Here is a 27,527-nt window from a genome sequence, read left to right as displayed (position 1 = left end):
GAACACTATCCATAGGTGGAAAGCGCATTAGATTTTCTTTATAAAATTAGTATCTGAAGTATCAGCAACCACCTGTAATTTTATAAAAAAATCAATTATTTCTAAATATGTTTTTCCTTGAATTGTTTCACTTTTTGGGTTGTTTTTACACATCTTTACCAAACAAGATGACACATTATACTGTATCTGTATGAAGTCTTTTTCCTCCCTAATTAATACATTGTTTATGTAATATATTTTTTACAAATTAAAAAAACTGAATGTGTTAAAAGAAAATCCCTGACATGTTACATACATTTAAAAACAAAAAAAATAAAGTATTTAGAAATCTTAAAGACGTAATTCTGGAACAAAACTCTTCAAAACCCGTATTAAACATAAAATTTGACGCAAACTTGGTGGGTGAGATACATTCAGGAAGTATCCGAGCCATTGCTTTAAAAGGCCGCAGATCAGTAGTAATAGTTGTACAGTCAGTATGTCGCGACTTTCTTCTCCAAAGAGGAAGGAAAACGTCGACGATGAGAACAACAAAGGCTCCATTGATCGAGTCAAAAACCAGCTACACTGCAAAAACACAAAATCTCACCAAGTATTTTTGGTCCAGTTTCTAGTGCAAATATTTCAGTTCACTGCAAATGAGACAAAAGTAACTAAGTAACTTTTCAATAAGATATAGGAGCTTCTTTTAAGTCAGTATTTGCTGAGTATTAATGAAAAAGGTTCTAGTTAAATTGGTAGATTATTTTACTTATGTTGTGGAAAAATGTCTTGTTATAAGTGAAATTATCTTTTTCATCGATATTAAGGAAGCTCCTGCATCTTGCTGAAAATCATTTCTTAAGATAGTTTTGTCTTATTTCAAGTGAACTAAGATATTTTCCCTAGAAACTGGAACAAAAATACTGATGCCAATTTGAAAATAAGCGCTATAAATGCGCTTATTTATGATGTTGAATGCAACTCTTTGTTTCTCGTCACATCGATCGCGGATTATATCGTGACATCAAGGAAGGCATCAAGCAGCGTAGTAGAAGTGAGAAATACTGCCACCGGCACACAGCAAAAAACTCAAATTTTACCAAGTAGTTTTGGTTTATTTCTAATGAAAATATCTAAGTACACTTAAAATAAGAAACACTCATTTACAAGTAACTTTCCAGCAAGACACAGAAGCTTGTTTTAACAAAATAATTCCTTAATATTGTTGGGAAAAGTGCTTGTTCCACTGGAAGATTATTTCACAATCAACTGGAAGTGCGGCGTTACTGAGCAACGCCGGCCAAGTCCAGCCCGTCTCCCAGCAGATTATGACGAAACCTCTTCCTATGTTATAAATTAAATAATCTGCCAGTAGAATTAGTACTTTCTCAACAATGTTAGGTAATTATGATATGAAAACAAGCTTTTATCTTGCTGAAAAGTTACTTGTCATATTTCAAGTGAACTTTAAGTAGGAACTAGACCAAACTTACTTGGTAAAGTCAATTATTAACTGGCTGTTCATGCATTGATTATCCAAATGGAGCAGAGGGGCGGTTTTTGTCTTCTCTGAAGGCTTTTTTTGCATCCTAACAGAAATCTCTTCCAACTTTTTGTGAAATATCCTTTCCAACTTGCAGAGAGTGGCTCACTGGCTCGGAATATGCACAGATTCTTGGGTAAGTGTTGGCTTTTAATATGCATTAGCTTATGAAGTCTACTCGGACTCCACAAAGTAGCTGCGGTCCGATACGTCAGAGCGGCACAAAGCTGCTGTCTTCGCTATACAGGAAGCCTTTCTTTCAGGGAGCAAACCCAAAGGCCAGATGGGCTGCAAGGGCCTTCTCTGTTTGAGACAAAATGGCTTTGAGGGCACTAGAGACCTCCGTCAAATGTGACCAGAATACTAAACACCATCCTCAATGCACATCTTGGATTGTTTTGTCTGTGGTAGTTGAGAAAAAAATACAAAAACTACTTCATATGTAGTGGGAAAAAAGCCTGAATGTTAATTAAACAGTGAAGAAAAACAGTTGAATGGTTCTTTATCGTCAAACTGGGATGAGTTTTTCACCAAAGCGTCCCTAATTGTAGATGAATTCACACGATGTCACAGACACCATATTATTGCTACACTGCGCTGGAGTCAGCAGCGAGTTTTCTGATAGTCGGCCTCAAATCGATGTGCTCACATTCAAACAAGGACTCCACTCAGGTCCGTCACAAAACAAACCGTCTTCCCAACTCAATCAGCAACTCCTGCAGTTCCTGTTCCTCCTCCTCAAGTGTGACCAGTCCAGGTATCTGCAAGTCCGAGATACTCTGGGTTTTCCGCGGTGGATGTGACGAACCCGTTGATGTGCCTGGTGATGTTTCCGTTGGTCTCCTGGGTCGCGGCGCCGTCTCCCGCCGCTCCCGGCGGAGCGCCGTTGGCTTTGCCCCCGAGGTCCAGGTAGTACGGGTTGTCGAAGGCGGGGCAGGCGGAGTTGACGGGGATGAGGTACCCCGGGTTCTCAACGCTGTGGCCGGACCCGAGTCCGTTGGGGAGCCGTCGGTCCGGTCTGGAGCCTTTACGTGGGAGCGTAGTGGGTCGCTCTGGGACCGCCGGTCTGGGATCCAGCATCTCCTGGTTGACGTACTCTGAACGACGGATGAGGACAGTCAGAAAATCAGTCAAATCTCTCAGGGACATCGACTAGGGCTGCAAGTTATCGATTAATGAGTTAATCCAAAGTTGATGGATCTCATCCATCAACAAGCAGCGGACATGTTTTTAAAAACCTGAGTTTTCTCTTGTGTCATTAGGGCCGTCTATTAAATTATTATGAAATGCTGAGAAAACATTTTGATGTTATTTTGTGGCAACTGTTGTCAACTCTGACCAAGCAAACAAAAAACTGTGGTTTTCTCTCAGTGTTAAACTTAAACATATTCATAAAACAGAAACCTCACAGGTTCCCAGTAGAAAAATAAAACACTTCTTTCGCCATGAACAGAGACTTACAGTCTGTAGCTGCTCTTGAGGAAATGTTCAGACTTCACTGTGTTTTTCTCTGCTCACCTGGCATGGCCGGTCTCTGGCTCCTCCTGGGCAGGGAGTGATGCAGGTGATTAGGATGGTGAAAGCCGTCCGTCTCATCGGTTTCCAGGTCACTGGCTCTCTCTGGGGTAGGTGGGGTCTTTGCAGTAGCGTCCAGGGCTGGACGGCGATAAGAAATGTCCGTCTGGAGTCGCATCCAAGAAGACGGAGTCAGACTGGCCTCCTGCTGAAGTGGTACGAGCCAACTGGGGCCACAGGCCGTTGCTTGCTCCCACTGGCAGGGTGGGGCACTGGCTGCGGCCCAAAGTACTCACAGACGAGTACATGCTCTGAGCTCCACCAGGGGTCATGGGATCAACATCCAGATCTTTGCTCTGTTGGTGCAGGAAAGAAACACTTTAAAGGGGATGAAAATAAAACTGATATTTGTTTACAAGTACAAGAACATTTACAGGTTCGATTAACTCAGAAAAACAGAAACAATTGGATGGATGGATGGATGGATGGATGGATGGATGGATGGATGGATGGATGGATGGATGGATGGATGGATGGATGGAATGTTGGATGGATGGATGGATGGATGGATGGATGGATGGATGGATGGATGGATGGATGGAATGAATGATGGATGGATGGATGGATGGATGGAATGTTGGATGGATGGAATGGATGATGGATGGATGGATGGATGGATGGATGGATGGATGGATGGATGGATGGATGGATGGATGGATGGATGGATGGATGGGAGGTATGGATGGATGGAATGAATGTTGGATGGATGGATGAATGGATGGATGGATGGATGGATGGATGTGGATGGATGGATGGATGGATGGATGATGTTGGATGGATGGATGGATGGATGGGATGGATGGATGGGATGGATGGATGGATGGATGGAATGGTTGATGGGATGGATGGATGGATGGATGGATGGATGGATGATGGATGGATGATGTTGGATGGATGGATGGATGGTGGATGGATGGATGGATGGATGGATGTTGGATGGATGGGATGGATGGATGGATGGGATGGATGGATGGATGGATGGATGGATGGGATGTGGATGGATGGATGGATGGATGGATGGATGGATGGATGGATGTTGGATGGATGGATGGATGGATGGATGGGATGGATGGATGGATGGATGGATGGATGGATGGATGGATGGATGGATGGATGGATGGATGGATGGATGGATGGATGCATGGATTGTTGGATGGATGGATGGATGGATGGATGGATGCATGGATTGTTGGATGGATGGATGGATGGATGGATGGATGGATGGATGGATGGATGGATGGATGGATGGATGGATGGATGGAACCAGTAACCCTTCTGACTCAAACTGGGATCCAGTTAAAGCAGGTCTGCGTTCTCCACTGACTTGGTAGGACGGGTGGCGGCTCGGCCCGTTGGCCTGGGCCTCGTCGCCCCTGGTTCTGGGGAACAGGTTGGGCTGCGGTACCAGGTACTCCTCGGCATCCATCATGTCCCCCACGTTCTCGCCTTCCTCCAGAAGCATCCGGTAGAACTGGCTGTCCACTGGGCTGCAGGAGCTCATCTGCTCGTCGTTCTGGAGGAACACAAAGTTTAAATTTAAACCAAATTAGAATTTTTAAAGTCTTTGCTGTAGTTTGTAATCCTGAAAAAAAGGCAACCTCAATCAAATGATTTTCAAAAACCTTAAAGTTACTAAAGTTTACGTTTACTGCATGAACACAGTAACAAATATAAGATATACTACATTAATATAGACACCCAGAAGTTAAACATTTGCAGCCTTAGTGAAGTTTACCTGAATGACTAAGTAGCGAGACGGATCTCTCGCCATGGCACTGAGGTCCTGAACCAGATCTTTGAACTTGGGCCTGCTGTCTGGATCGATCATCCAGCCTGCAAAGCAAACAGAAAACTGTTAGATTTTCTGTTTGAAAATCAAAGTGTGAACTCTTTTTACCCTGTGGGGCAGTAAATGAACGACTAAAACATAATGCCGCATTCACATTTGACCATGATCATGTAGACGTCGATGGTGCAGATCGGGGGCTGAGGAAGCCGCTCTCCTCCCTCCAGCAGATCTGGGATTTCCCTCGCCGCAATGGTATCGTACGGCTTGGAGCCGAAGGTCATCAGCTCCCAAACCGTCACCCCTGAAAGCAACGGAGTCTGGTTTGTCATCAGACATCTCTACACCACTTCGAACAAACCTCTGTCACATTTAAGTAGTAGAAAGTTCACAACTCAACTCTGATGCGGACAAAAACAAACTCTGGTCCGCCTACAGACCTCGGTCTCTTTTTGGTGGAAAGTGAACTCTGGTGCAGTTCAAATGTGTATGTGAATGCCAAGTGGACCAGAGGCCACAGCAAAAGCAGGAAGAGGATTAGAGTGCAGGGCATTCTGGGTAAACACCACTAAAACATAATAGTGTTAGAGAAAAAAAATGGCTTGTGTTTTTATTACCTACAACCACTAAAATCTAAAACTGCTCCATTTTTGTTTACATTTTGAGAAGAAGGAAGTTGGCGCTCAATATTTCCTTCAGAAATTTTTGTCATTTCCTTCAGGAGTTCCCCGCAGACGAGGAGAGGAACAGGTTTCTCAATTATTTTGGTTCGTTTGACACAATTTAAAAATGAAACATGCCAGCTGGAAATGTAGCAAATGTTGCATCTTTGGCCCCAAACCAAACGAAGGTGTGAAAACGTCCAAGTAACACTGACCGTAGCTCCAGACGTCACTCTGATGGGTGAACTTCCTGTGCAGAATCGACTCCAAAGCCATCCATTTAATCGGTACCTTTAAATTCAGAAACACCAGTCAAGCAATGGAAGCTGGAGTTCTGGTGTGGTGGTTTGGTATCGTAGCCCAGACCCACCTTTCCTCCATCAGCGTGATACTCTGTCTCGTCTATGTCCAGCAGTCGGGCCAGGCCGAAGTCTGTGATCTTGACGTGGTTCGGGTTCTTCACCAGAACGTTGCGGGCAGCCAGATCTCTGTGGACCAACCGAATGTCCTCCAGATAATTCATCCCCTGCACCAACACACAGATCCATCAAGCTGGAGCCGAAACAAAGGCGGAAAAACCAGAGAGTCGTTATCCAAAGGTACCTTCGCAATCTGGACACACCAGTTCAGGAGGCACTGGGAACCGATGCGATCCTTGTTCTCCCTGACGTAGTCGAGGAGGCAGCCGTACGGCATGAGCTGGGTGACCAGCTGCACGGCGGACGTCAGGCAAATCCCCAGGAGGCGACAGACGTAAGGGCTGGTGACCGACGCCATCACAAACGCCTCCTGGGGACCAAAAAGACAGAAGATGCTGCAGGATTCTGACCCAGAAACACATTTTCAAAGGGACGGTTGCACCAGAATGCATTGATAAAACCCATTAACATAATCCTAAAATATTAATAAATAATGATCTCTGCATAAATAGTTCTTAATATTAAATACTGAACATGTTTAGGATATTGTGAGTGTTTTTATGATTTGTTTCCAATCAAACTCAAATATTGTGCTAAATTAGAAATATTTGCAAGAAATTTTGCTATACGTTTTGCTTACGTTACATGTGACTTTTTGATACCCATCATATCGATTCCAGACCATAACTTGACATCAAGTAAGGCTGAAGAAGCAGTGTGGTAAAAGTGAAAAGTACTGCAGGAAACTTAAATATTTCTGATCCATTTCTTGTGCAAATATCTCAGTCCACTTAAAATAAGACGAAACTAATGCTTATGCCGCTTTTCAGCAACAAGTAGGAGCTTGTTTTACGAAAGTAATTCCTTAATATTGACAAAAAATTACTAGTTCTCTTGGCAGATTATTTTTTTACAATTTTTTTCAACCATGCATTAGTGCTAAAATAAACAAAAATGCAAGAATCAGTTGAATTTCTGCAAAAAACTGGAAGGGCTGATTGGTGTAATTTAGTACCTGGAGTCTAGAGGACCTGATAAAAAGCTACATTGGTTGAGTTTGACATATTTGCTCTAATCAGTTTTTAACTCACATCAAGAATGTCTTTGTTCCCTTTCGGTGAAGTGTTCTCCCTCAAGACTTTAATGGCCACCGGTATTGTTATGTGTTCTCCTTCTGGAGCCCACACCCCCTAAAACAGAAATTATTTTTGGAAAAAAAAAAGTCATTTTAAATGTTAACAGAACAAAAAACACAGCATGAAGTGTGCATACCTTATAGACAGTCCCAAAGGCCCCTGCGCCCAGAGGCCGGAGCTTCTTCAACTCCGTCTCTTTCAGGATTCGCATCTGAGCCTGGTTTGGAGACGCGCCGCTCGGCGTCAACGGCTCCACCAGCTGCACCGAGGAAAACGCGGCGCAGATTGAACAAAATATCAGTCTGAACTGCGCAAAGAAAAGATCAAAACCCAATCACTGCCAGAGCTCACCTCCTGTTCCTGCAGGTACCTCCTCATCGTCTCCTTCCTTTTCAGTTTCTTCTGTCTCTTCAGGTAAAAGACCAGCAGACCCAGCAGGATGAGGAAGAGCACGACTCCACCGACTGCAGCGGCGATGGTTGTGGCCGGGCTAAACAGAGAGGAGACGTTTTGCACAACTTCAAAGCTTCTAATATGGACATACATCGTGGTGCTCCTCAAGGATCGGTTTTAGTTCATGTTGACATGTTTAAGATTTGTATCGTTTGCTGATGATACCGATATTTTCTGTTCTGATGAGAGTTTAGGTGCTGTTTGCATTTGAAACTGGGTTTTATTTTAACTTAAAACAAGTTTGAATTTATTTTTGTTCAGTCAAGTTTTTCTCCAGACATTTATTGGTGTGCTAAGCTAACGCTGCTCTTGGCAGTTGGTGGTTACAATAGTAACCAGTAACTGAAAGCTCTTCCCACTTTTTTACAAACTGAGGTATGTATTCGGTTTTCTTTACAAATGTGATACTTTAAACATAAATTTTAGACAAATTTAACAACTTCAGTTGCTTCATGAGTAAATTTAGCTTTGTTTTAACTGTTATTATTAACATTGTCCATCTGAGCTATGTTTAATTTTATAATTGTTAGCTAGCAGCTAACTGCTTGGTTTAAAGGGCATTTAATGGTCAGTATGAGTAGAAAACCAAAATAAATTCAGTCCAATGATAGCGTAGCACAACATCCTATAATATAGCTCAGAATAGAACAACAGCATGTTAAACTGCAGTATGGTAGAAGATAACTGCCGCTAGCTAACAGCACGAAATACAAAATCCCTGTAGTCTTAGTTTCAAGCACTTTATTCAGTATTCTTGCAGTGCTCTTTGAAGGATTCAGGCATCAAAAGCGTGATTTTACCCCGTCCTGGGGTCTATGGGGCAGCCTCTCTCATCCATCAGGGTGCAGCTGAAATCAGAGAGTCTTGGTGTGAATTACTGTCACATGTTCGGTGGGTTTGCTTGGGTTTCTCAGACTGGATGTGCGTGTTCACTCACGACAGTGTGCAGTTAGTGTTGCAGGGCAGACAGTGTCGCGTTTCATTGCTGTATTTCCACACAGTTTGTTGATCTTCCTTCACTCCGCTGGGACAACGTTCCACACAAATCTTTTCGTCCTGATAGTGCAGACACTCGGTGCAGTCGTCTGCACCCTGGAGGCAGAGGAAGATGTAAAGCAAAACGAGAGCTCATTTAAAAACATAACCTCACTTGACCACAAACATGAGGCTAAGTGCCTTACCCCCCAGGCAAGGATGCCTATCAATCTGCGTATCAGTGTATAAATGTGCGTTCGTTTGTGAATGTCACTGGCTGAATGTGGCTTTGGTTTAAAGAGCATTTAAACCAAAGAGCATTTAACCCTAACCCTTTCTAGTCCCATAATGGTCGATGGGTCTAGAAAAACTCAATACAAATTCAATCCAACAATAGTATAGCATAGCATCGTATAATATAGCTTGGAATAGTGTTAAACTGCAGTATGGTAAAATACAGTATAATGCATTTTACTGATATATACCAGGAGTTTCCCCAACCATGGTCTTCAAGGCAAACTGCCCTGCATGTTTAGATGTTTTCCTGCATTTGATTCAGATAATTGCAGTTCAGCAAAAGCCTGTTAATTGGTCATCGACTGACATCAGGTGTGCTAAAGCAGGAAACTATCCAAAACATGCAGGGTAGTGTGCTTTGAGGACCAGGGTTGAAAAACAATGTATTTAGCTCTAGAGGACTGGACTTGGGGGCCCCTGGTGTAAGGTATATTACAAGTTATATGGCTAATCAATCAATCAAGTTTATTTATATTCCAGCAGCAAAGTAGTTCAAGGTGCTCTACGTAACAAAAGCAAGAAATTACAAAGTTATGAGGCAAATGGTATGGTGTGTTAAATGACATGATATATGGTATGGAATGGTAAGTGGTATAGTACGGGATAGTATGTTAAGGTACAGAATGATATGGTGTATTGTTCCCAATGGCATGGTATGCTATGGTATGGTAAATGGTGTATGGTATAGAGTAGTGCTGTATGGTAATCAGCGGTACGTTGTCATGTTGTTCAGTATGGCGTCTTACCGGGCCATGGCAGGACGCTGAGGCGTTCAGAGGGCGACACTCCTCATGGCAGGTTTTGCACAAAGACCCATCAATGTATTCAGGAACAGCTCTGCAACAGAAACAATGCAAAGGATGTAAGATCACATCCCAAATCACAGTCTGGCTTCAGCTGCATGATGTCATCAGATGTCTCAACCAGAGTTATCATTACCTCTCATCCCATTCATTTTCTTGAATGTTAAAAGTTTTGTTACCCCTGATAGACGTCACACTGCTCCACACACACGGTGCCTCGCTGGAACGTCTTGCAAGACACGCACTGGCTGGGCCCTGGGCCCCAACAGCCCCCCTTGCATAGTGGATGGCAAACACGTCCCTCCACCTCTGGAAGAACAAACAGCAAATGAAGCAAATCTCACCTTTTAATAAGTGATTTCAAGCACTGAGTTTTTACAAAAAACAAATCCTGAAATTAGAAAATGGGCTAAATACAAATGCAAGCCACACTTTTCAGATTATTATTTTTATTATTTAAAAAACAGTTTATTTTCTTTCCTCTTTGCATGACTTTGTGTTGCATGATATAGAATTAGGGCCATACTAATAAAAAAAATACATTTACAAGAATAAAGTTGCATAAATACAAAAATAAAGTTGTTATAATACGAGAATAAAGTGAAATTAATACAATAAAAGTTGTAATAACATAAGAATAAACTCAATATTTTGAGAATTATAGTCATAATAACTCAAGAATAAAGTTGTAATATCACAAAAAATAAAGAAATAAAGTTATGACTTTATTCTTGTAATTTTATTATTTCTTATTTTCTCAGTCGGGTCCTAATATCACATGATAGTGTTGCTCTATCGTATGAAATCCAAGTAAAACACGCTGAAGTTCACGGACAAAAGCTTTTAAAACCGATACTTTCTGCAATGACTTGTGGGCGTTGAGCTCCAAACCAGCCATTTTGGTTTCTCCATTTCCTGTTTGAGCGTTGACCTACCGCACACTTTGGGTTCCCGGTTGAGCCTGACGATGCGCTGCGGCCCCTCAGTGGGATGAAGGATTGACCCCCAGGGCACAGAGTCGGTGTAGCACAGCTCAGAGTTGTTGTACAACAACACCAGGCCTCCGCTGACGCTGCGCAGCGAACGCAGCCCCAGAGACTGGATGTGCAGATTCTGGATGGCCAGTGAAAACACACCCCTAAAACAGAAAACAACATCTGAACTACTCAACCCTGGCATGTTAACGAATAACACACCTGACTTATTCTGCTGCGATAAAAACGCTTCCCAGAGACTGTGGTATTTCCTGCTGGTCAGAGCGTCAGAGCTGGCTAATAATTAGCATTTATTACCGTTACCAGATGGAAAAACGTGCAAACAAAGAGACACTGTGAGAGGATGGACTTTAAAAGGCAGGCATTCAGTGCATTCAGTGCATTCAGTGCATTCAGTGTTCAGTTTAACCATTTAGGCTCAAAACGGCTGAGCGTCGCAGTTTTGGGTTGCAAAGAATTTAAAAGAAGAAGCAGAGATTCAGCAAGAACAAAAATATGGATGCAGTCTTATTCACTTTAAGATAAGATGCATTTTTACATACCATAGAATAAGACACAAAGTTGTTAATCTTAAACATTTTAACTCAGCAGTGAGAAATAGAGCCGGTCTAAAGTATAAGAGAACTTATATCCTCACAAACTCCACCATAAATCCTTTAATTTTCACACAAAGCATAACATTTTTATATTTGTTTAATAAGAGGGAGAGTAAATTAGTTTGATTTATGTTTTCTGCATAGATTAACTAAAAGATTTTAAATATTTGGAGCTAAATTTAATCTCAAATACTTGTAAATTAGTTTAGTCTTCTTTCAATTGCACCAAAAATATTGGCATTTTCAACTCGACCAAAAATATTTGGTCAAATTTGCATCAAAAAACCCCCAAACTTTTCTTTTACAACACAAAAACGCACCAAAAAATATTTTTGGTCTAGTTTCTAGTGCAAATATCTTAGCACAAATCTGTTAGCAAGATATAGAAACTTCTTTTAAGTCAATCATTTATTTGTGCTAATGTAAAAATACTGGCTACATTGGCTTATTATTTTATTTATTTCAACATGGGAAAACATGAGTTATTATTAGCTTTGTCTCATTTCAAGTGAACTTACATATTTTCACTGGAAACACAAAAAGTTATTTTTATTTTTTCAGTGTATTTAATGTATTTTTCATGAAATAACAGTTACTGATTGCTCTGGTTGCTATAAAATCGGCTTGACTTGAGACTGGCTGTAAACTTACATGTAGAGCATCCTGCCTCTGATCACTTTGAGGTTCTCAAACACAGAAAGGTTGCTCCATTCCTCAGGCCAGGCGTCGATGTACAAATAACCTGCAGACAAGAAACAGTCGTGACGATACTGAAGACTTTGGATTGGCCTCGTCCAGGAACTTCAAAAAGCCAAACATGCCTGCAATCTCCTCCAGCTTCCTGAAGCCTTGCAGCTGCTCCAAAGTCAGGCTGGATGAGTTGGTCACCGGGTCCCTGAATGAAGACAAAGAGACGACAAAAACATAGAAACATCCTTTATTAGAAATAGATTCTCAAAGACAGAAGATAAAAAAAGTCAAATGGGCAACATTTCACCAAAAATACTACAGTTATGAGGCCAGAGCAATGTGTAGCCGAGTGGTTTATTTACAAAAAAATAGAAGAAAAAACACTTTTATTATAATATAATGTCAGAAATAAAAAGGTTTCCAGTTACTAAATGTTTACACTGCAAAAACACAAAATTTTTCCCAATAATTTTGGTCTAGTTTCTAACATAAATAGACATAAAATAAACTTACAAGTGACTTTTCAGCAAGAAATATGAGTTTGTTTTCCTTCATGATGATCAACATGTTCACAATGAACCGCCGTTACCTAGCAACCCGAACCCGTCACCTAGCAACCACTGGATGATTGTTTCCCTTTTTCATCAATAAGAAAGAATTATTCCCTTAAAACAAGCTCCTATATCTTACTGAAAGGTTACTTCTGAGTTAGCTTTGTCCTATTTCAAGTTTACTACAAAATACACCAGAAATATTTGGTAAGATTTCGTTGTTGTTTTTTTGCAGTGCGTTACATTTGTATTTATTTCCCTGCTTTTCTCACGCAGTAAAATCGAAGCACTTTTCAAGCATTTTCCAGGCAAGTTTGCAAACATTTCCAGCAGCACATCGAAACGATACAAATGAAATAAGGAATACAGTTTAAAGTCACCAATTTATGTGATTAATAATGTCTGACGATCGTTTTCTACGTTCTACAGCAGAGAACGTAGAAAACTTTAATGTTTTGAAATGTCTCTCTTGCAAACACTTTCTTGAGAAAGTTACAAAAAAAACATTCTTGCTCAGTTCTTTGGCATTCAGCAAAAAGAAATAATTCAGGAAAATGTAACTGTTATGAAAGCAACAGCGAGAAAATGTTTATGTATTTTTGTTATTATCTATAATGCAAAAACAAAACCTTACCAAGTAATTTTGATTTACTTAGTGCACTTGAAATTGTTAGTTTCAAGTAACTTTTGAGGAAGAAATAGGAGCTTGAAAATGATTCCTCAATATAGACTAAAAAGTTCTTGTTCTATTTTACTTACATTATGGGAAAAATGTCTTGTTATACAAGTAAAATGACTTGTCACAGTACAATCAACATGAAGCAATTATTGACTTAAAACAAGCTGTTAAATGTCACTGAAAGTTACTTGTCATTTAGGTTTGTTCTAAGAAATTTGCACTAGAAACTGGACCAAAAATTCTTTGAGTTTTTGCAGTGCATTTTCAACTGTAAATAACATTTTCCAAATTCAGTCAAACAGAATGCATTTTATTACTTTTTACTGATATTTATTTGCCTTTATGCAACTCGATACTCAAAACTTTTTCCAGTGAAGGTGAAAAAATATAAGTTTAGATCGCACTTTATTACCAAACTGAATATCAAGAACTTTCAAGGACTTTTTACGTAAATCAAGCACTTTTCCAAACCTTGAAAACAAGCATTTTTAAGCATCCTTGGTCTCTTCAATCCCAGCTGGTTTCATTTCTGGTATTCACAGATTAAATCAGTTTCATTTCGTGACTAATGGTCGTGTTGTTGCCCCGTACCTGGCGAAGCTCTCGGCGCGGAAAGCCAGGCTTCCGTAGATTTTGGCGCACCTGGTGAACTGACCCACATTGGCAGGCGTCACCACCACAACGCTGTGGTCGTCCATGACGCCCAGGTTGTCCGGACCCAGGAAGTAGCAATCTGTGGCAAACGTTCACCCAGTTAGAGAGGAAAACATGAACACATCCACAGATTCACAGAACCGACAATGGCAGGACATTGGAGGAGATTTTTGCTCTTTTTGACACTTTTAATCTTTTTTTAATCTTTAAAAAATTGTTTTTGTTTTTTGTACAGTTTTATCTCAGTAGCTGATCCAGTTTGATTCTCTAATTATGTTACTTATAAAATGGGGAAAATGTTTTTTTTAAGTGAAATAATCTGACAGTGGAACTACAACTGGGTTGCTAGGTGACAGGCTATGCTTGTCTGGTGTTGCTAGGTAACAGGCTATGTTTGTCTGGTGTTGCTAGGTAACAGCGTAATGCCAGTTTATTATGAAATAAATCAAATAATCTGTCACCTTGATCAATACTAAGGAATTATTCACTTTAAATGAGCTTCTATATCCAGCTATAAAGTTACTTATTGGTTAGTTTTGTCTTATTTGCAGAGATTTCTGCACAAGAAACTTCACCAAAAATACTGGCTAAGATTTTGTTTTTTTGCTGTTTGCCAAATACTTTTTCACTTGAATAATTTCTCAGACGGCTGCTTTTTAGTTTGACTTGAATAAAAATTGAAATCTTGCTTGAGCACATCATTTTTTCCCCCACTCTTCCAATGAGTGCTAGCAAAACAATTAGCGTCCCACCTTTGGTGCATTTATCGTCACACTTTTCGCATTTCTGCGTCTCAGTGCCGTCCGGCTGCCTGATGATGACTTCCTTGTTGGATGTGGGACAGTTCAAAGTGCAGGCCACTTCCATGGCCAGGTAGTTATCTGAACAGAGAGAGAGAGAGAGAGAGTTCAAAGGGCAACCCGGAGTCTCTGAGCTGAATTTCTAATCTCGGTTCGTACAGGGACACGTCTTGACGCAGGTGGCGCCAAAGCTCAGCTTCTTGTTGGGGTTGGGTTTGCTCTGGTAGGTGACGGGGTCGTAGAAGTTGGGTGGGGGGCAGTTCTCTTTGCACATCCCACTGTCGTTGAAGTGAAGACACGCCTAAAAAGAAAGGAGATGGCGGGGAAACGTGAAGTACTGGCTGCAGACATGAAACAAAAGGAGAGAAGACGCCGTCATTTACCAAACAGTCCGAGTCTCTGGGTCCGGTGCATCCAGCCGCACACTGCTTGTGACAGCAGTCACTAGGTAACGGACCTTTGCATCGCTGACAGCCCAGCACACAGTTTATTCTGGTCACTTTGAACAAGGGGAAAATCAGGAAAAAGCTACAGTTTCATTACCCATTTGTTAAAATATTGCAGCTTCTCCCTCAACACCAAGCATTTCTGGTCGAGTTCCTCGTCCAAATGTCTCAGTACATTTGAAATACAAAAACTAACTTGTATTAAGCCAATAATTCCTTAATATTGATGAAAAAGTAGCAATTCTTTCATAATACACTAGAACTTACCAAGCAACACCAGGCAAGCCAACCCCGATACCTAGCAACCCAGTTCTAGTTTTTTCCTTGGAGCAATACATCTTTCCCATGTTTTGGAAGAAATAATAAACTCATTAAACTAGTATTTTTCATATACTAGTAAAGGGACTATTGACATAAAACAATTTGCTAGGTCTTGCTGAAAATGTACTTTTAAGTCCTTTTGTCTCGATTCAAGTCTATTAAGATATTTGCTCTGGAAATTAGACCAAAAATACTTGACCAGATTTTAGTTTTTACAGTGAAGACTGAAGATAGAGACTCACGTGTTTGACAGTCCTGCTCCGTTTCCCCCCAGCAGCTCTTCCCACATGCAGAATGACAACTTGGACCTGAACCGGAGAAAAACAAGCAACGGCGGAAAAATTAGCCCATAATTACCACGGTTTAAAAAAAAAAAAAAAGAAAAACAGACTCTGCAACTACTCTCACAGAGAAACGATACTTGAGTAGCAGAAGAAAACTGAAAGTCACAGGATAATGTATCAACCTGCCGCACCAGGATGTTTGATAAAAACAAACCGAATGTCAGATGAAAGAACGGAAAAGGTTATAAATTCCTGAAAGACGGCAGAACGTTGCAAAAGATGGTGGATTAACAAAGATAAAGACGTCAAAAGCAGAAAACTAAAATGAACTGGTTTTACAGGTTGTGGATTACAGTAGGGCTCAAACCATTAATCAAATTATTTGTGATTACAGAAATAATTGTCAACTACTTTAGTAATCAACTAACTGGGGCAAACAGACTCAATAGAAGAGTTTTTCTAGCAAATTATTTACTTTTCAAGCAGAAATTTTCACTTTTTAAAAATATATTTTTACATCAAAATTAAAAAATTTTTCATTAATTTTTTAAGTCAAAATTTCAGAGTTGTTTCTAGCAAAATCTTGACTTTTCAAACTCAGAATATCGACGTTTTTTCTATGAATTTTTACATAAAAATTCAACTTTTTTCCAACAAATGTTTAAATCAAAAAATGTTGAATTAGTTTCCAGCAAATTTCTGACTTTTTTCTGTGCATTTTGGCCCTAATCGTCTCGGTGCTTCACTGCAGGAGTATTATCGTTAGCAGCTCACAGTTGGGAGCTCGGGCCTGCAGGCGGAGCGGTTTGGTGTTCTGTTCGTCCAGAGTGTCCCTCCATATGATGTTCTCCGGGTCCGGGAAGCACAACTGGGGGTTCCCCAAAATAGACACCCCGCCCAACAGGATCTCTGCAGGACAAACGACACCAGAACCGTCAGACGCCACTTTTCAAACCTCACAGTGAACATAAACAAACCAGGTCACACAAACGACCTTTGAGGTTACGAAGTCGCAGCGTCTGCAGCCCCTGGTTGTCCAGCACAGCCAGCGAATAGTTGGAGTTGTAAAAATGGCTTCCTCTGATGATCTGAAGGTTGTCCAACGGCACCAGGCTCACTGAGACGTGTGCAATGAGTACATAACCCTGCACCTCTACGATTTCCTGAGGAGTGAGACGACAGACAGGAAGACTTAATAAAAAAAACAATCTGAAAACATTTCTTACATTTTTGATAAATCAGCTGATGACTTGAATTGACTTCATTTGAAAGCTAAAAATTTGATCTGTTTTCCAGGCATTGAACACACCACACATTTATTAGCTTAGGCTAACAACAACACTCTGTCTTCAGTATGGAGCTAACAAAGCTAACTTTTATTTACTAAAAGCCAGAAACATTATTAGTTAATTATGTTGCTGGATTCTTCAGCACAACATATTGGCTGCCCTTATTTTAGGAGTTTTTAAAAAATCTTTTAAAGTCAGGTATTAATAAAGTTATTCAAACACTTAGCTCTGTTAGCATGACAAGTGGTAAAGCTGACGTTAACTTAGCATCTTTTTGGCTAACTGATTTGAAGAGGGTCGACATTCTTTATGGAAAACACAATAATATCAACCAAAAGCAACTTAAAACATATATCTGCCAGGTATGGGAACATGTTAGGGCCATATTTGAAGAAAAGCTATAAAAAAATTTTTTTTTAAACTCAGACATCTCGAGATTAATTTCAGAAATTTCCAAGAGAAAACTTGAAAATTTCTGAGGTCAAAAAGTGTAAAATTTGTAAGATAAAAATATAAAATTTTGAAATTCATCTCAAATTTTCTAGAAAAAAAACTTGGGCATTTATGAGTCAAGAAAATTGTACGTTTTCGAGAAAAAAAATTCTGAAACTAAAAAAATTCAGAAATTTTCAAGACAACACTACAGAAAATTTTAAACGTGTAAGAAAAAAAAATCCTAGAAAATATATGAAAGTTTTTGAATTCAAAAAGTAGAAAATTTACAAGAAAGAAATTCAGAAATTTTGAAAATCACATCAGAAATTTTCTAGGAAAAATTTCTAAAAGTTGAGTTCAAAAAGTCAAATTTACTAGAAACCAAACAGAAACTTTGACATTCATATTAGTAAGTTCCAAGATTTCTAAGTTTTGAAAATTAGAACATTGTCAAAAGTCAAAAATTTCATACTTTTCAAACTTGTTTATTTCTGAGATTAATATAAAAATTTCTGACTTCTTTGGCAGAAATTGACCTTTTTTAACTCCATCAACAATGGCTCTGGTACTCTGTCATACAAATGAGTTTTTTGTATGATTTTTTGCTTCCTAAAGACTCAAGGTACCTTCAGGAAGGAAAGGTCCGGGTTTCCGCTCAGGTGTGTGATCTCCAGGTTGCCGTGGACGACCTGGCAGCCGGTGTAGAGCAGCTTCAGGGTCTCGTAGTGATTTTCCAGGCTGGAGGGCAGAGCCAGCTTCATGTCCGTTCCCAGGCAAACTGCAACACAGACATCATGACCTTCTGTAAAACAAAAACCTGTAGAACATTTAAAATGACGGATGGACTAGTCAAATCCTTTGTTTCCTGTTCCAGAAACACAAACTGAAAGTTTTTCATTTTAACTTGGGTCTGCATGACTTCAGTATAATGTGTAACTGTGATGCTATTAAGACGAAGATGTTGATCATATCAACTCCCAGCTGGTTCAGTTTGATCTTTTTATGCCCCGACAGAAAGTTTCCACTCCTTCAGTGGCTCAGGATAACTAATATATAACTAATGTAAAGACTGTGAGTCTCTGACAGTTTGGATATAAACCAAATCATACATCTGAAAAAATAAAAACACACAGATTGTATGGGAGGAGGAACAAGGAAAAATGATGAATGATAGTGGACGTGTATAAATGGTATAAAAACACATAATAACCAGATCGGTTCCATATTATTATTATCTTCGTCTCTTCTCTTCTTTTTTTTGAACCGTCTGAACGACCGTTGTCTAAATCGGGTGTAGCGCAGCGGGAGTGGAGGGGGTTTATCGGTTTGTCCAAATATATTTCTGGCACTGGCTGCATCGCACTGGAAACATAATATCCAACTATTCACTGCAGTCCAAGCAGTCATGTGCCGCTGCTGACGCCTCGCACTCTCACATGCTAATAAAGTGACTGGCATTGTTACCGCCTGCTACGGTTAGCATGCATCCGCCGCTGCCTCTGCAGAAGAGAGAGTCACTGCAGGAAGGCCGTGTTTGAGAGCACAGATTCCCCGCAGAGGGTCACACTGCGCCGCATTCAGGGTCACGCAGCGCTGCAATCCTCTGGGGCTTTTGAAGACGCATAGCTGCCATGCCTTCGCAGGCAGTCACTGAGTGGACAATCCCTCCTCTCTGGAGGTTATAAATGACTTCCTCTGGCAACAACCCCTCCACAGTCGGCCCGCTCTTCTATCTGGAGCCCCTCACCCTCCCACCACTGCAAAGGAGGAAGTCTTTGACACTGCAAAACATTCAACTTAACAAGCAGTTTTGGTCTAAATGTAGAGGAAATTTCTTACTTCACTTGAAATAAAACAAAATTAACTTTCAAGTAACACTTTAGTCAAATATAGTAGCTTGTTTTCAGTGAATATGTCCTTAATATTGATGAAAAAGAACCAGTTGGTTTCACTTAAAACATGCGTCTCGATGTACCTGAAATAATCTGCCAGTTGATCTAGTGTTTTCCATCAATAATAATTGCTTATTTAATTTAAACTAGTTCGTTTTTTATAGCAAATCCTGACTTTTCAAATTAAGATGTTTATCATTTTTTTCTAGAAATTTTTACATCCAAATTCCAAATTTTTCATGACATTTTTTAACTACAATTTTGAGATGTTGATTAATCTCAAAATTTCTATTTTGTCTTCTAACAAATTTTGACTTTTCAAAAAGAAATTTCCACTTTTTTCCAGAAATATTTAAAAACAAAATCTGGGTTGCAAGGTGACGGGCTGGGCCAATGCCAGTTCATTGTGAAATAAGTGAAATATTTTTTTTTCTCCCACTGATATTAAGGAACTACTGCAGTAAAAGAAGCCGTATTTTACTGAAAACTTACTTTTCAGTTAGTTTTGTCTTATTTCAAGTGTATTAAGATATTTGGACAAGAAACTGGACCAAAAATATTCAGATTTTTTGCAGTTTCTCACTCGTTCTGCATAAAATATCCACATTTTGCTCATAAAAATACAACTGAATTCTGTGGTTATCTTCTTATAAGTGAAATAATCTGCCAGTAGAAATATATCTTGCTGAAATGTTTCAACTTTCAACAAGAAATAAAACCACACATGCTTGGTAAAATGTGTATTTTGTGCAGTGGATTCTGCCGTTTGTTTGGTTATTGGCTGATGTGTCGGTGATGCGTAAAGCTTCATTTGTGACGCCTCAGCGCTTTCTGCATGTCAACTTTGCTGAGAGGGGTTTCCCAATAAAGCAGAAATTAGAGCCTTATTAGAGGCTGCAGCAGCAAACGCTCTGTGATTAGCGGCGCGTCTGCCAAAATCACACACCCAGTAGCTGCAGCTTACGTCAAAGAACAAATTAAACTTCTTGTTCGTCGGTGAAGTCATCGTGGAAAATCATTTTGCATGTTCAGCCAAGACGAGAGCAGCGTTCTCCTCTTTAATAATTTTTATCGACGTGGATGCGAGAAAGATTGCGACACAGACTCGAACAGACGAGAATAATCCTGGGATTAGGCGAAAAAAAGCTGAATTTCCCTTATTTCTAAAAAGCGTGTGTGACTCCAGTTTTGGGCTTAACCTTCCTTTATGCCGTCATTGTTTGCTCTCCAAAAGTCTCTCAGCAACGCCGGCGTGTTTATATGCGGCCTTGTGAGGAGCTGCCCACTCCGCCGAAAATACCCCCTGGCCTTTATCACTCGCTGCGTCCTGATTGTCCGCGAACATTCCCACTGCGCTCAGATCAGTCGACCCAAACCCGTTCCGCCGCTCCTCCTTTCAGATTGTTGCCCAACTCTTTCAGACAGAACCTGCTCTAGAAGTTTCCTCTTCTTGTTTCAAAAGTTTTCTGCTCTGCCAGGATTTTACTGGCTCAATAAAGTTTGCTTGTGTTTGTTTCTTATGGAATAAGATATAGGCTCCTAAATTTGTTTAAAATAATTTCTTGCAGAATTTTATCTCTTCAGAATTCTGACTAATTCTCAAAATTCCAAGTTTTTTCCCAGAATTCCGACTTTAATCTTTTAAGATTGAAAATCAGGATTTTGAGTTTAAGGAGCAAAGTTTAATTTTTTTGCATTCAGCTGTGGTCGGTTGCTTCCACGTTTGCAACGAGTCAAACCAATTGAAAAATCTGTTCCCCTCCTCGCCTGTGGGGGCGCTGCACCAAGAACTACTGAAGGAAACGACACAAAAACCTCTGAAGAAGATACAAAGGTAAACAAAAATGGAGTAGCCTCAGATTTTAACAGATCCTCTTTTTTCCAGCTTGTAGTAGTCTGGCGCATTTGTTTTGGCTGTATTTACCCAGAATGCTCTGGGCCGTAGTCCACTTCCTGCTATTGGAGCGGTTTATATTCTGTTTGGCTTTCAAACCGAACAAGAGTTCACTTCAACTAAACCAACACTGAAGTTTTTAGGCAGACCAGAGTCGGATTGTGAACTTTCCAGGCAAACGAACTAGAGTTCAATTAAAGCGAACTAAAGAGGCTGGTGTGAATGCTTTCTGTGTAATCACTGAGCTGTCAAATCACCCTAAAGTCATTTTGAAGAGATTTGACAGAGCTCAGCGAAACAGAGCGTCTAAATAAATCCGGTCTGATGACTAAGACAAACATATATTTGTTCTGGACTCGGTTGTTGAACTACACACCGGTTTCGTCTCGCTTTGTGCATCTTGTAAAAACTCTTTTGGTTCCAGGCTGCAACCTGTTTGGTTCACTTCACATGTGTTTAAATCTGTTTATTTTTCTCGAAGGTTTTCTTTGGAGCACATTGAGCAGCATGTGTGTAAAAACCTAAGAAAGTGGGCAAGTTAAGACATATTTGACCTAAAAAAGGAGAAAAAAATGTTGAGTAAAAGAAATTTTCAGAAAGGTCACATTTCAGCTCTTTACTAATAACCCATCTGGCACTTAAATACTATTTTATGTGTCATCTTCTGTGTGATGAAGCTGCTTGAGGTCTGGTTTAAAACTGGTTCAGTTATCTGATAAGTTTAGAAACCACACAGGCTCGTCCATTCAGAGCTTCCTCTGTCTAAATGATTCACAGGTCAGAGTCAGCAGAGCAAAACTAAAAGGAAGAAAATCCTCTGAAAACGGTCAGACTGAAAATGAGTGAATGAAAAAGCAGCTCAAGTCCAATGAAAACCTTTGAAATACCGTAAACATGGAATTGGAAAACTAATTTTCTTATTGGAATTTTTAATGGCAGGTGTTTCGGCTGCTTTCTGTTCAGGTCTCTGTGTTTATTATTATAAAAGGAGTAAAAAACACTTTTTTGGTAAAAAAAAAAATCTGATTTCAGCACCGCTTCTGCATATATTTACTCAAGTAAAAGTAAAACATAGCCGTTCAAGAAATTATTATTCAACTGAAAGTGAAAAGTTTTCTCAAGCACCAAGTAACTGATCAAATTATAATTTCATACTTAAAATTTGCATAAACATGAAGCTCAAAATATAAAGTTACGTGGAAATTTTGGTGTTTTAGGGACTAAAATGTCAATAATTCATATAAGTCACAAAAAAATAACAATCAGCCTAAAAAGAAAATAAAAAAACTCATAAAACTTTAACAAAAAGTGAAAGTTTGAGGTGAGTCTGGTGAGTTTTTTATTAAAACAAATTTTTCATTCAGTGGGCAGAAAATTCAGAAATTTTACTCAAGAGTAAAATAGAGATAAGTCAAAATAAAATTACTCAAGTAAAAGTAAGAAGTAAAATGTAGTAAAAAAAACTTTTTTAAAAAAGTAAGTAAATTTAACTGAGTAAATATAATTAGTTATTACCCTTTATGAAGAGAAAACTGGAGAATTCAGCATGAATGAGACATCGTTCAGATGTTTCATGTATTTAAATGACTAAATGAAATCAGAACAAACCTGAAAACCCTGACGGTTTTTTGGAAATGCTAATTTTGCAGGGAGAGTTGTGATTGTGACCTCAGAGGTTGTTTTGCTTGCGAGCTGAACTCATGAACTGCATGAAAACTGAAAGCCAGTTTGAAGCCACACCTGCGTGTGGCAGCGTTCCAGTTAGCACAAGGAGTGTGCCGGCCTGCCTGCCTGCCGGCGCGTTGTTTACCGGAGCAAACGCGGCCGGCGACACAAACACGGCGCAGCGGCTCCAGTCGTGTGACGTAACCAACAATCAGATCTGCATTCAGTCTGCAAAAACAAAACAAACTGATCCAAATGGACTTTCCCTGTCAGATTATCAGCTCAAAATCTCAGTCTGCAGACCTGATACCTGCAGGATTGGGTCTTGCATAAACTGCACAACCTCACTTGTGGTCGATGACGAAGAAGAAAACAGGTATTGCTCAACGGACAAGCAGAACAGGATTTGTTCTGTTCTGAAGCAGCGGAGCAGCAGAGATGAACTTCTTGCTGATTCGCGCCGACGTGTAAAGACGACAATCACAACAACACACAAAAGACGGCAGCGCTGGAAAACCGCCTGCATTATTCCATGAAACAAACGCACAGCTGGACGGATCTGCAGCTGGATTTACACAAGCAGAGTGAAAGCAGGACAGGATCTGCAGATGAAAGAGTCGGAGGAAAACACTGTTTATCATTGTTTTATCACACAGTTCAATACTTTTTAACAGTTTGGAAACAATAATCGCAAAACGTTAGCTGAGCTGGGAAATTAAAAGCAACCTTCTTCACCTGGAAATAGTTTATGTTTCTCAGATGCATCACCTGCTATTGGTATTATAATCAAATTATTTTAATTTTATAAATTTCATCACTTAAAGCAGCAGCGTGTAACTTTGTAAAAAATATATTTTTAAATATTCAATAAACTGTCACCATGTCATGACAATATAATAAGAGTCAGGTAATCTGAGAAAAGGTGAAGCCAGAGGTGATGATGTCATCTGCAGAAATGTAGAGTCAAAAACAACAATCAGCGTCAGGAGGAGGGTCTTAGTGCTGTTAATCAAGCTCATACAGATGCTGCTTACTGTGTTAACAGCAGAGAAACAAGTTACTGTTATGGGAAAACTGCTTATTAGCTTTAATTGATGACTAAGCTAGCTGGAGTTAGCAGTCCTGGCAGACTGCTATTGGGTAAAAGCTGCTTGTAGCGTAGCATAGCGTGAGCAGGAGAGTGTGTACATGAGCATGACTGACAGCAATAATATCCTAAAAAACATATATTTTCTTTGTAAAAGTAAAGTACTGTGGCTTTAAGAAAGTGGATGTTTTGCTACTAATTTTCAACATTAAAACAACGAGATAACAAGATCAGGAAAAGTTCTGACTGAAGAAGGGAGACAGAAGTAGGTCATGCTTCCCTGACTTTGACAAAAAAATAAAATAAATAAATTACAAGTTTTTGTTTGTTTGTTTTTTTTATACAACCTTCAGGCCAACTCTGACAGATCATCAGTAGATCAGGTGTTTAAATTAGCTAACCAATCAGCTTGTGTTAGCTTAGCTAATAGCAACAAATTTAAATGTTCCAAATGCAAACCGAGCTGCATCACGGCGGTGGCGGCATCATGCTGTGGGGAGTTGATGGAAAGATGAACACTTTTCTGTTCTGAAACCTAAAGACATACTTCACTAGTCTACTCATGTGAGCCTGTTTATTCAGTTAGTATTTCAAACAGCTGACAAAATAATATTAAAATTTCATTCAGCATGTTGTGAAAAAAGTAACAGCTCTTTGTTACAATCAGCTGCTTTGATAGAAGAGAAACTTTTAGAAAATAAACTCATTAATCAGCAACTTGCATCCCTAAAAATACAAACATATATTTTTATTTTGCCAGTTTTTCAACCAGAGTGAAAAAGGAAAGTTATTCAACAGGTTGGGAATCTGAAGCTCTGAACCAAACTGGAAGACGTCCATCTGACCCAGTCCAGACTGGTGAGAGAAACCAGTGACTGTGGGAACGCAGAGGGAACATTTCCTACTGAAAGTGAGGCTTGGTTGCCCAACTCTGGGAACCAGTCGGATCGCTCACGTTGATCTCCGATGCTGGAAAGATAAACACGACAGGCTGAAGTTCACCAACCAGTTCCTGTTAACAATGCTGCTTTATTTGGATCGGCTTCACCTGCTGCTGCTGCTGCTTTTGTTTGTGTAGCTTGTTTTGGATGCAGCAGAAGAAGATTGTTTCCCCCTCACCAGCGAGCCGTTAAGCTTTTAATGTTTAACTGCACGCCAATAAAAAAAAAATCGACCAGTGTTAATCAATAACGTTTGGAAAATAAAACAGAGAAAAGGTTTGAAAGCTTTCAAATTGATCCGACTCGGCACAATATCAGCTTTTCTGATTCAGTCCGTGCAAAAATGGAGATGTGCTGCTTTATTTTCACTCCATAAATATCCAAGAAACAAATATTACTTTCTATTAATGACTGAAGGAGGATAATCTACAGGAATGTAAAAAGCAGCAGAAATAAGGAATATTTAGGACAACATCCAATACAATAAGCAATTATTCAATTAACTGATGATCAACTGAAATGAGCTCAATATTTTCCATTTGGGTCATTTATTGTTTTTCTCTTTTCTACCAAAAACTGGATGGAAAATATTTTTACTTGCCTGTTTTTGGAGGATAATTTTGTTTATAGAGATTTCATAAATCATTTTATTTGTTGTTTTCTTTATTTATTTTGTACTTTTAAAATGTTTTCCAGTTCCAGTGTTAAAAAGACAGTAAGTTATAAAGTTTATTGGTCTATTATTTCCCATTACGTTACTGGAAAATGGTCTGAGAACAACAATGGTTTATTTTTCTAATCAGCAACTTAAGATGCTAATTTTATTTTATTTTATAAATATGTCTACACTTAATAATATGAGAAAAATCATCCTGTTAATTTATCTCCCAGCTAAAGCAGTTATTGGGACACATTGAATTGATTTTATGAGACAGACCAACACAAAGTAACAGAGCATTTAAAAATGGAAAATACAGATTCAAATCTGAAGAAAGAGTCATTAATTTTGAATTCAGAAAATATTTGGAGATCCAACTTTTAAAGAAAGGTTTTACTCCCCGTACTTTGCACAACTAAACATAAAACATTTTGAAAACCATGTTTAAGTTTTGCCAGATGATCAAATCTAACTGGATGTTTCTTGAATCTTTTGCCCAAATTTAGCCTTTAACTGCTCAAGAAAAGCATCTTTAATTATGAGAATATGGATAATATGAACCTTTTTAAAGAATTGTATCAAACAAATATTTTTGTTTTCATGCCAGATTTGCACAACTAACATCAAAATGTAGATTTTTGATTCACTTTCTGCAGCAGTTTGTCATTTTCTGCCACAATGAACTTTAAACTGTCCCAGTTGAAATGATGATATTGTTTCTTTGGAACCATTTTAAAGTAACGTAATGGACAATGAGATCAATGAGATTTTCTCAACTTTTACTCTGGAACTTGAATGCACAAAATGTATAAACAAAATTAATAAAAGTCTGTATACAAAAACCAAGATGAAGACTTTTATCATCCAGTTGAAAAGAACACCAATAAATTATGCAAATTTTAATGATTGAGCTCGTTTTATTGGTTTACTGCAGCAGGCCTGCCTCTCTCAGATAAAATCCTGGAAATAAAAAACAATCTCTTGATTTTCTGAAAATCTTCCAGTTATCTCTGGTTTCTGGCTGGAGCTCAAGCTGCAACTGTGACAAGTGGCCCTCTGTCAGACAATGTCCCCTTCAGGGCCAGAAGTCAATCATTGACATCGTCATGATGTTGAGCGACACAAAGCACCGTCTGTTTGTGTTGTTGTTATTTACAAACAGAAAGATAGAAAAACAGCGAAAAGTGATCAGATTTCTTGTTTTTTTGCAGAACAATAAGTGATTTTTGTCACTTGTTTTTTTTTTATCTTATTGGATAAACCGACACAAATTGGTGCGTAATTGTGAAAGTGCAAAGAAAATCTAAATTATGAAGCATTAATTCTGCAAATGTGGCATGAAAAAAAGGACAGAATGCTTCTTTGTAATTTGATGCAAAAGCACCAGATGTGAATCCCCAGAGGTTTTAACGCCTGTCACGCAGAGCTGCAGGGGTTTTGTGTCTCCAGTGGGACTTGCAGGGTGACAGGTGTGACTCTCCTTCCCTAAACCCCGCGAGCCTCAGCAGAGACCGCCCGGCTGCGCAGCCGCGCAGGAATGCGGTCCGGACCAGAATCCACCCCGCTGCGTTTGGTAGGAAAGTCTGACACCGAACCGAACTCCCAGCCGGTTCCGACTCCACCGCCGAGCAGCGGAGGCGCTGGAGTGGATAAAAAGTCACCCACCTTCCCGGCTCCAGGCGCCCGTCGCTCCCAGCCAAACGGCCCCGACCAGCAACAAACTTCTCGCCGCCTCCATCTGCGTGTCTCAGTCCATTTTCCCGAACTTTGGATGGTTGGAGAATACACAGGAGTCCCGGAGATCCTCCTTCACGTCCTCGAGTTGAGTGTAGTTTGGGGGTTTTTTGTTTTCCCGGTTCGGAGCTGCAGCCAGTTTCCCAATCTCAGTGACTTCCTCTGAGCCCGTCGGTAGTAACCGCGTGGCCGCGCGCAGGAGCGAAGGCGCGCTCCCGCGAAGGCCGGAGCGGGGAGTGGCAGCGTCAGCCCCGCCCTCCCTGCGGGCCGCAGGGTGATGAGGAT

General features: G+C 39.8%; 1 protein-coding gene and 1 long non-coding RNA gene across 3 annotated transcripts; one reads left to right on the top strand and one right to left on the bottom strand.

The window, feature by feature from the left end:
- Positions 1-85: 85 nt before the first annotated feature.
- Positions 86-27,435, bottom strand: erbb2 (erb-b2 receptor tyrosine kinase 2). Its single transcript, XM_055057990.1, is given in 28 exon segments — positions 86-2,622; positions 3,044-3,135; positions 3,137-3,396; positions 4,425-4,613; positions 4,836-4,933; positions 5,044-5,190; positions 5,764-5,839; positions 5,919-6,074; positions 6,152-6,337; positions 7,059-7,157; positions 7,240-7,362; positions 7,455-7,593; positions 8,357-8,404; positions 8,494-8,648; positions 9,575-9,665; positions 9,811-9,940; positions 10,567-10,769; positions 11,874-11,964; positions 12,044-12,117; positions 13,734-13,875; positions 14,549-14,677; positions 14,756-14,897; positions 14,980-15,095; positions 15,606-15,671; positions 16,422-16,556; positions 16,642-16,810; positions 17,998-18,149; positions 27,174-27,435. Coding segments are annotated over 28 exon segments (3,840 nt in total). The 5' UTR covers positions 27,247-27,435; the 3' UTR covers positions 86-2,263.
- Positions 1,558-16,479, top strand: LOC129377820 (uncharacterized). 2 transcript variants are annotated; one of them, XR_008607980.1, is made up of 3 exons: positions 1,558-1,661; positions 7,518-7,931; positions 16,399-16,479. It is a non-coding gene; the product is annotated as an uncharacterized LOC129377820 (long non-coding RNA). The 2 variants fall into 2 exon arrangements; XR_008607979.1 differs by lacking the exon at positions 1,558-1,661 and adding an exon at positions 5,974-6,147.
- Positions 27,436-27,527: the final 92 nt, after the last annotated feature.

Source organism: Poeciliopsis prolifica, unplaced genomic scaffold, assembly GCF_027474105.1.
Source record: "Poeciliopsis prolifica strain line A6 unplaced genomic scaffold, Auburn_PproV2 SCAFFOLD049, whole genome shotgun sequence".
NCBI classification, from domain to species: domain Eukaryota; kingdom Metazoa; phylum Chordata; class Actinopteri; order Cyprinodontiformes; family Poeciliidae; genus Poeciliopsis; species Poeciliopsis prolifica.
The sequence above is the reverse complement of the archived record's forward strand: the minus strand, read 5'-3'. Positions and strand labels throughout refer to the sequence as shown.